Source organism: Mastomys coucha, unplaced genomic scaffold, assembly GCF_008632895.1.
Source record: "Mastomys coucha isolate ucsf_1 unplaced genomic scaffold, UCSF_Mcou_1 pScaffold20, whole genome shotgun sequence".
Classification (NCBI taxonomy): Eukaryota; Metazoa; Chordata; class Mammalia; order Rodentia; family Muridae; genus Mastomys; species Mastomys coucha.
In genome coordinates this window covers 120,037,921-120,047,711 of record NW_022196903.1, presented here as the reverse complement: position 1 = coordinate 120,047,711, position 9,791 = coordinate 120,037,921, and the positions used below count along the sequence as shown (strand labels likewise).

The following is a 9,791-nucleotide window of genomic DNA, read 5'->3' as shown; positions in this document are numbered from 1 at the left end:
TTTAGGTACTTTTTCCTTCCAGCTACAAGTTAAGAGTTACTAAAAACAGATGCTAGCCAAGGAGGCAGGCTGGCTCTCGGGGAACTTCTACACACTCAGACTTCTGTTGCCAAGGGGGAGTTTGAAAGCAGGGATCAACCACCCCAGGCCCCCACAGAATCGGGGCCCCTTTCTGTCCCCTCCATAGTAATGTAATCCAGTGTAATTTTGCTGTGGTCTAGAATTTACCCCGCTCACTGTTCCCTTGACTGTAGAGCCTCTTGAATAAGATCTAGCTTGACCTTGGCTTTTTACTCCAAGCCTCCGGCAGTCATCTGAGACTGGAGCTGAAGGAAGGCAGGGAAGGATCGAAGGACAGAAGGCAGACAGACAGGGGTTTCAAATGTACCTCTCATTCATTCAGAACTTTAAGAAAGATTTATCATCTGTCTATATCTACCTGTCTGTCTATGTACACGTACGTAACTAAACACTAGTCATATATCAGAAGATTTATCTTAGATCAAGCCTCTTAATTCTCACTGTCAATCACACACTTGAGTCAATATAAGTAAAACTGGTATGAGGTTCAGTGGTGGTAGGATATTTGTCTAATGTGCAAGGTTCTAGGTCCAATCCCCAACACTTCAAGACAGAAAAAAAAGTTGAATTGAGGCTTCTGCACTGCAAAGATTTGAAGTTTAATAGAACAAATTTAGGCTCTACTAATACTGTCAGTTTTACCTGCGTTATAACAGAATCCCTTGCCATGTTCCCCAGAACTGCCTAGCATAGATTCTAGAATGTTCTTCCCTCAGGGTCGTCTTGGCATTTTACGATGCCAGCTTCTCAGTAATTACAAAACAAATCACTTAGGTTGGTATGGCTCATTTTGGACCCATACTTTTCTGGGGTGGGGGTGGGGTCCCAGCATCTCTTCTGTTCCCCCCTTAGCTTGAAACCTATATTCTCAAAGGGCCTCTGATCAACGTCATCTTCAGTGCGCTTTATGGGGGGAATAGGAATTCTGGAAAGCATGGCTGGAAGGCAGGCTAGGGGTGGGGAGGCGGGTAGAGCTGGGGGCTGCCTCCCTCTCTCCTCCTTTCTCGTCCACCTCATTCTGTATGCAAGGAAACGAGCCAAGCAGCCTGTGAAGAAAGGAAGAATGAGATAGTTTCCTAAGTTGTCTCTGCCTGAGTTGGCCGCGGGTCTGCAGCTCATTCAGCCCTTTGTTCCACTGTTGAGTGCAGTGCGTGTGTACTGACAATGGGTGGATGCAGTTACACCGGGGGCTAATGGTTGGAGTTCCGTGGGCCCATTCATGGAGGCAGTGGAGGGTGCAGGGCAGAGAGCTCGAGCCAGCAAGTGGAGGAAGTCGGGGGGCGAGTAACGAACTGGAGATCACAGCCGCTGCTGTCAGGGCTCTGAGGATGGGGGGCCAGGGCAGTGCAGGGAGGGGGCCTTCATCAGAGGAGTTGGAGGGGTGCCCGACCTCCAGCGCAGTGGAGTGCCACCTGTCCGGGCTGACAGACTAGCATTATGGCTTTCCTTTTTATCAGCTTAATTTGGGGCATCTTAACACAACGCCTGCTGCTTTTGGAGGCTGCCTCAAAGCTGAGGTCCTGGAGTTCCTGCTTGTCACATGGATGTAGCATTTTTTTTTTTTATCAGAGCCACTGTTGTCATCACCCCTACACGTGCACGCTTACACACACCCATGTGCACACAGACACACATACGCACATTTGGCCTGGGTCTTCTTTTCTGGAGAATCTCTGTCTACTCTTGACCTTACATCCTTAAAGAAGTAGAGAAATTGGAATGAGAAAGTTCACAAAGTGGAAATCTGCATTGGTTTTCTGCTATCATTCAGAGATGAGCCACTCCCAGTTCCCAGGCTGGTCTCTGTAGGCATCTTACACCTCCAAATTTGCTGATACTCTGATTAGTTTTGAAGATGTCACCTGTTAGTCCTGTCCCTTTGGAATTTCTCTGAACTCTACACTTCTCTCCAGTGAGATCCTGACACAAGTGATGACCTATCCCATCCCTGCAACCTGTATTCCGCTCCGTGGTAGATCATGGCTTCCCTCCAGTGGTGCCTTCTTCCTTGCTTTCTGCCAGCTCTTAGGAAGTACATCTGCCCCTAGGCTCCAAGAGGGCAAAGCTAGGGAGGGTGTAACTGTTGGGATGGATGGACAGATGGATGTTGGAGGAATACCATGCAGATTTCTCCACCTGCATGAAGGAGTGTCTTCTACACTCCGTGCAGGTAGAGGATTTCTACCTGGCCAAGCCAAGACTGAAAGACCCTATTGAAAGTAGAGCTAACAACTGACCACTTTGTGAGGAAGTGGAAGTTGATGGACCGTTGAGCAGACCTGATGGGTTCAGCAATCTACTGGCAGATGGCGTTGTAGCCATCTTTGCTAGGATAACCACTCCAGTCCTTGTTCCCCTCTCCAAGTGAGAAGGGAACAAGATCAGCAAAGATCAGGAATCGTCCAGAGTCAGTAATGATTTGAATTTCAGTGAACACTCGGAAGGGAGAGCGGACAGTTTATATGAACCCTTTGGATCTCTTCCTCTGGTGCTTAGACTAGCTGATGAGCCTACCCTAGACTGGCCCGTTACATCACCCTTGCATCATCTTGAGCCCTTGGCTCTGGACATCCAGTAGAAATGACTGCCAGATGTCTTGTCTTCTCTGTAGGGGTTTCTCCCAACTATCTGTTTAAAATCTTGGGCAGCTAGAAGGGAAGGCTTACTCTAGGAAGAGTAGGGGGACACTGCAGATCCTAAAGCCAAGTTCTTAAGCGTTCTGCAGGCTGATTTCCGAGGACCATCTGGCACCATTAATACAATAGAGATATACAACAGTCATGATGATGGGGTAGATGTGCCAACCCAGATGATCTTTTCTAGGGACCAGAAAATGGCAGACTAGTTTTTAAAAAAAAAGTTGCATGGACTTGGCCAAGAGGCACAAAATTTCCTATTGTGGAGCAAAGTCTCCCTTGTAGATTACATCAGAAAATATTCACCAAGTAACCCTGCACCCCCCCCCCCACACACACACCTTAAAAATTCCTCACCATTCGCAGAAGGTCTTACTATGCAGCCTCTGGCTTTAGAGGCATAACCCTTCTCCTCAGCCAGCTTCCTTCCAAATGCAATGGCCCAGCCTCACAGGGTCCCTCATCAGCTCCAAATCCTACTGTCTTCAGATACCAGAAGTTCCCAGACCTCACGCAGGATTTGGTTTCTGTGGCCAGGTACACGGTTGGAGGCGTGAATGTGGTTGCTGTCTCTGGTATGGGGGTGGGGGGAAGGTGTTCTCACTCATTCTCTCTGCCTCCCAGGAAAAAGCTTTTTGCATCACCAAATGCTGCCAGATTGGCCTAGCAGGAAACTGGTAAACAAAAGAGAAGATGGCAGGACCCAGGTTTTTAACTGCTAGTGAGGATGGCAGGTACTGAAGGTCAGGATGAGAGATGTTAGAGAGTCCTTTACTTGCTACTGTTGAAATTAGCCTGGTGACCGCCCCCCCCCCCGTCACTCCCCGCAATGGTGGACCACACTGTCTCTAGGACCAACCTGTGGCACACTCTTGGTAATCTATACCTTTGTTCAAAGAAAGCTAGGATGGACGTGTTTGTGTGCTTAAAGTTTCAACTGAAACCTGAGAAACATGCAGTCTCAAAATCCAAAGGATTCTTTCAGATTCCCGGACAGATGGAGCCATTAAAACACACACACACACACACACACACACACACACACACACACACACACACGACAGACAGACAAAGAGAGATCATTTATTGATTTGCTACTTAGCTCTTCATTTTTATACTTGGGGAAACAGAGAGATTGGGGTTTGCAAATGGAGCCGCACCCTGCAAGCGTGGAGTGAGCACCCAACATCCCCGTCCTGCTTCCCGCCCTTCCTAGGTTCAGGAGAACATTTCAACCTCTGACCTTTGCTCTTGATCTGCTGCCATTCCTCATCCTCAAGCTACAGTTTGAACTGGGGAGCAGATGAGAGATAGAAAAGAAAAAATGGAAGGGGTGGCGGGGATGGTGGGTGAGGAGGTGCAGGGGTAGGGTGGGCAGGGGTAGAGGATGGGAACTTGTGCTCTTTGGTAGTTGTTGCCAACTTTATTTTCAAGTCTTTGGGAAATAAAGATAATGCCTTTATGTTTGGGGGGTGGAAATAGCAATTTCTAGATGGTGAGGTCTAAGCAGTGAAATAAAACAGGCAAGTTTGTGTTGAGCTGTGAGCAGGCACCAGGAGATTCAAGTTAACACCATTTCTATAAGGACAGACTGCTTTACAATGCAGGGAAGTAGAACCAAGAAGCTAGGGTGAAAATCCCTACTGGGGCCAGTTTCCTCAGTTTGCCCCTCCCCCAACCTTCTAGCCTGAGCCTTAGTCCCATCCCAATGACAGCCAAGACTTGCCCTCGCATTCCATGTCTCCCAGCTAATAGAATCCTCTGCCTGGGACAGCTCACTCTGGATTTTCCCTACCAAATATAGACTAATAAAAGCAACACTTCAAAAATCTTGCTTATTCCCAAATTGGACAAGCTCAAGTGTCCCGAGTTTTGTAAACAGTACGCATTGTGTTTTAGTGAAAGGGGTGCAAGGGTGGTAAAAAGAATGCAGGGATTTTTCGTTTCTGAACACTTTAAGACAATTAAGCATCACCCTTCTTATCCATTCTTTGGTTGCTGGCTTGGTTTACAGTGTAGCACCTTGCAGGAACCAAACCTTCTGAACCACTTTCCCCAGACAGAGAAACCTCCGGTTGGTCCCTTGATTACCAGGCAAGGGTTTTTTGTAGCTGGATCACCTTCCAGTCAATGTAGTTGAGGATAGGAAGTGCCTGTGCCTCTGCTGAAGTGCCAGCTCTGAGGGCTTGATGCTGCCAGCCGTGGGCCCCACTTTGTGTACTGAGTTTCCGTGGCATTTGAGAACATTTCTATTTTCATTCACAGGAAAATAAGGATGTGAGTTGGATGGTGTCTGCCATTGGGAGGTGTTGTATGCATTTGCATGTGCTAATAGCTCCGGTCTGGACCTCTTTCCTCTAGGATTGTCTCAAAGCCTGCCAGGAGCAAATTGAGGCTGTGCTGCTAAACAGCCTGCAGCAGTTCCGTCAAGAGCAGCATAACGGATCCAAGTCTGTGGAAGATCCGGACCAAGCCACCACCCCTACGGACGTGCGGGATGTTGACCTGTGAGGAAGCCATTCGGGCGGCAAGAGAGAGGCGTGTTCGTCATCTGCTAGCCCCTTCTCTCTGTAGTTATGTCTTGTTCTTTGTGTTTTAGGATGAAACTTCAAAACAAAAACAAAAAAAAATCTGCCCCCACCTAGAGCCTGTTTAAAGGTCTTTTAGAAGTGAGAGGAAAAGGACGTATAGTTGAAAACGCACGTGGTGCCTGTTCAGAGTCCAGCCTAAGGGGATCCCTTGTATATGCAAACCGTTATTATTTGATGATGTAAAAGTCATAGTGAGATGCTTACAGGAGAACCCGCAGACTAGCTAGAGAATGTGTATGTATACCTGCGATATGGGAAGAAATTAGAGGAGACTGTCTTTTGTGCTTGTGAACTAGTGCATATGCCCCCTTTAGTAGAATTGCAAGGAACCGTGGGTGCCAGTATGGCATGAGTAGTTTGCAAAGCAGTGAACCCAAGAAGGAATCAGAAACGAGAAGGGCCATGCTGGGGAGGTTGCGCAAAACCACCTGACCACATGACTGAACCATTTTGGATGTAAGAAGCGCCTTGATGCCTCACCACGAGTAGCCAAGACTGGGCGTGGTGGGGTCTCTCCCTTGCATACTCTTGCTGACTACAGTAGCTGCTACCTAAGGGATATGTCTTTTGCCAGTTGGACACCAGTGATTGGCTCCTAAGTCTCATGCTTGGTGAATTTGGGCTTCTTCTTCCAAACATGGTTCATTGTAGATATACCCTACTGTTATCTGATGGAGGGAATTAACTATGGGCCATGACCAAAACTCATCTAAATGGGGGCAGATGGAGACCACAAACGGAAACTAAAACAAAGCTTCCCTATGTAATGGAAGATGGTGAGGTGATCTTTAATCCCTTGTTAAGAGAAAAAAGAAGCAACCCTTAATTTTTGGTGCTGATTGGCATGTCTGGCCCACAGTTTAATGTTGTTATAAACCATTCCATTGGAAAAGCACTTTGAAAATTTTGGGAGGGGTGGATGGGTGGGATGTGGGATGGTTTATGCAAATCCTGTTGAATACGCCTTCCTTCTTTGCCCCTCCCATTCCTGACCTCTTCCGGTTCCTATTCATTTCTGGAGTCTGACGTTTTGGTACCGAGCTCTGGTGTGTCCCTACTGGGGCCGAGAGGGCCCTCTGCTGATATCCTTGTCCCAGCATTCCTCGGGAAAGCCTGTAAACAAAGGTCTAAACCATTCTGATGGCTTAGAAGGATTGAATCCCCCGTCTATGTTTTTCTCCTTTGGACATGGAAAGAAAAGTTACTTCTGATGCAAAGGCTGAAGATCAGGGTGTGGCATTTTGGTCCCTTTTCCATTTTTGTTTTGTTTTGTTTTGTTTGTTTGTTTGTTAATTTTAGTGCAAAGTTGTATTCATTGTACTTGAAGACCTCCTCTCCCACTTCATTGAGACAGTCAGTTAAATAGAAGTTGGAGCCACAGTTGGTGGGGTGTTTTTTTTTGTTTTTGTTTTTGTTTATGTTTATGGGGTTTTTTTTTTTGCACAATTATAATTGACAGGTAATGAAGCTATTTGTTAAAATATCTTTTTTAAGAGAAAAGTTCAGAACAGGGCTGCTTTGAAGAATTATCATACACAGGTTCTGCCTTGTTTCACAGTGTGAGGGTTGAAGATGGAGAAACATCTAAGGGTCTCTTATCTTTCATTTTCTTTTGTTCTGTTTATTATTATTTTTCGCTGCTAAGAAGCTAAGATCGTTCATCCCCATTCACATTAACAGTACCTAGCTGTAATGTTTCACAGTGTGCTGCTATTTTAGAAACATTGTTATAATATATTATTTTACTGCTTAAATTTCAAGTCCCGAAGTAGATGGTTGAGAAATGAGTTCTTTGTACTGGAAAAGCTTTTTTCTTCTGTCCCTGTTCTTCTGGTAGCATTGATGGGTTGTGTTTCGTTTGGTTTCCGTTTGTCCTTTTTCTCCCATGCTTCTTCATTTCCGGGTTTTCTTTCCTCCTCTGATCACATTCTTCAAAGAGTATTCTTTACCTCAGGTTTACTGGACAAAAAAAACAAAACCAATAATGATAGCAATGTACTTCTTTTTGTTTTCATAATACCTCACAGCTATAGAGTTTCTGTTTGGAAGGCCGCTGGCAGGAGGCACAGGACAGGCAGAAGGCGGGAGCTGGGCATCCTCCTGGGTAGAAAGCAGGAGAGATCTGACCCCAGGGTCTCAGGCCAGGCATATTTTCTGTCTCTAAGGTCACCAGGCTCCCCTTTGACTCAGGCTCCCTCCTTATGATAGAAGAAAACACTGAAGGGCCCCTCTACACAAGGCAGATACTCAGCAAACTCAGACAGTGGGCTAGGTCAACCTGATTGGTATGCATACACCAGGATCAGCAATGAAGAATTCTGGCAGGCAGTTAGGAGACCCTCCCCTATCTCGTTGCCCATTCAGGTACAGGACTTCCCTCTTCCTGGGATCCCTTCATCATGAACATTGACCAGTTTCCCTCTCCTTGGCATTGACACCTCAACTTCGGATGGTCTTCCTAGGACTGAGTCCATGGTGCTGAGAGTGCAGCACACATGGGTGGTATTCCTTTCTCCCTCTCTTGTCCTCTACGGTCTACAGTGACAGGCAAGTGCTGTGTGTGGGCAGGGCGACTGTGTGTAGCACTGAATGGCTTCAGGTGTTGGATCCCATTGAGTGGGTAAGGTAGTAGGCACAGGTTGAGTGAGTCTGGGATGCAAGTTGAAAGAAGGGAGAGGCTGTTTCCGGGGTCTCGGGCGTGTTTAGGAAGGATAGGGACTTGGTGAGTTAGCATGACCCTAAATCCTAGGGGCTTTGTGGTGGGACAGTGGGTGATAGTTTGGAAAGTCTGAGAGCGGAAAAGGGAGCAGCCTGCAGCTAGCCAGTGTTTATTCAGAGCTCACACTGCACAGTACTCTCTCCTGGTCCTTAAGGGACCCCACAGAACTTGACAGACACATTCCCATGAGTTACTGGGCAACTGGGGTACCTGATGAGTAACCTTTGAGCTTAACAGAAACATTGAATGAAGGAAGCTGACACACAGCGGGAGAGGCAGGTTACTGTCTGCCCTCCCTCCATCCCTCTTACCTGGAACCTAAGAGACTCTTCCTGTTTGCCATCCTCAGAGCCTAGTGAGATGAGTCCTGTAGAGTGGCCATTCTGCCTGCTCCTCACTTACACAAAGGAAGGGAGCCTGGATTCTTTGGTGACCAATACCTTCTGCTTAGATCTGGGTCTTGGTAGTATTTCTGTCCCAGAGGGGTATAAACGACCCCATGGATTTCAGCTTGCCCTCTCCAGCCCCCTTCATATCCTACAGAAGGGATTGCAGATTCTGGTCTTTTTCTGCCTTGCTAATGATCTCTTCTGTGTTTTTAATTTGTCATTGTTGTTTGTTTGTTTGTTTTCTCCATCATGGGGGAGGGGGGCTAAGTTGTTCCCCCAGCCTGCCAAATTTTGATCCTTCCCTGTTTTGACCAAATCCTAGGGGAAAGAAACCCTAGTATGCCAAAAAATAATATGCTAAGCTTAAGGAGATTCATAATGGTTCCTAAGAACCAGGCAGCCTGAGAGTGGATGAGCTCCTTCTCAATGGGACAGCTTGTGGAGGCTGCTTTGGTTCGAACTGTCCCCAGGACACCATGAGAAAGCAGAGCATATCTTGTAGGCAGCTAGCTTTAAGGTGCATGACTACCGAGGCAGACTCCTCTCTAGCAGCCAGGCTGGGGGTGCATGTAGCACCCCTGGATCCCATCTTGTTGCTAGCAGGGTAAGTGACCCCTTGGAGGGAGTGTTAATAGCTTTCCTAAAGTCTAGCTCTTTGGGGACCCACCAGACTGTGCCTTGAGAGCTGTAGGACCCACAGGCTAAAATTGGGTGGCTTTCACAAAGAGGGCAGAGGAGCTTCATCTCCATGGGGTATGAGGACAGGGCTGGGAGGACCACACTTGTACCTATGTCCTGGACAGTATACTGGTGGTGTGGGAACTGGAGGTAGCAATCAGAAGTCTAAGTAAGTCAGCTGACTTCTAAGCCCAAAGGATCCCCTCCTGCTTACCTTAGACCATCACCTTGAAAATAGCTTTAAAGGGGGGAATTAATGCTGAGACGGTGAAGTCCCCGTAAGCCGACAAGCCCTCCATAGGTGCACACCGCACACAGGCTTCTCTCCGTGCAGACTCCAGGAGGTGGTCAGCAGCTGCAGCATGATATCTATTTGTACGAAATAGGGTAGGGAAGCCCCGGGAGTGTTAGAACTTCCTTATACCGCGTGGCTTTTGATGATTCTGGATTCTCAACAACACAAAAGAGTCCTTGAGCCAAATTGTGTGCTCCTCTGCTTTTAGATGTGGCTGGGCTGTGAGAACCATTCTTGGCTCTGGTTTTACGAAGCCATCAATGCATACACACACTTGATGGAGCTGCAGATCCTTTGCCTGCAGCCCACTTGTGGGGGAAAAGTGCCTTACTGACTTACAGTAGCCACTCAGTTTCAACAGGTGCCTATCTTTGACAAAAAGAAAAGAAAAAAAAAAAAAAA

At 47.1% G+C, this 9,791-nt stretch overlaps 1 protein-coding gene across 1 annotated transcript in view; it reads left to right on the top strand.

Annotated features, from left to right (window-relative positions):
* Ccnd2 (cyclin D2) overlaps positions 1-9,791 on the top strand; it is a 27,004-nt gene extending 17,213 nt beyond the window's left edge. The window contains exon 5 of the mRNA XM_031383516.1: positions 5,079-9,791. Within this exon, the coding sequence (XP_031239376.1) occupies positions 5,079-5,228 (150 nt within the window). The 3' untranslated portion in view covers positions 5,229-9,791. The remainder of the gene's footprint in view (positions 1-5,078) is intronic.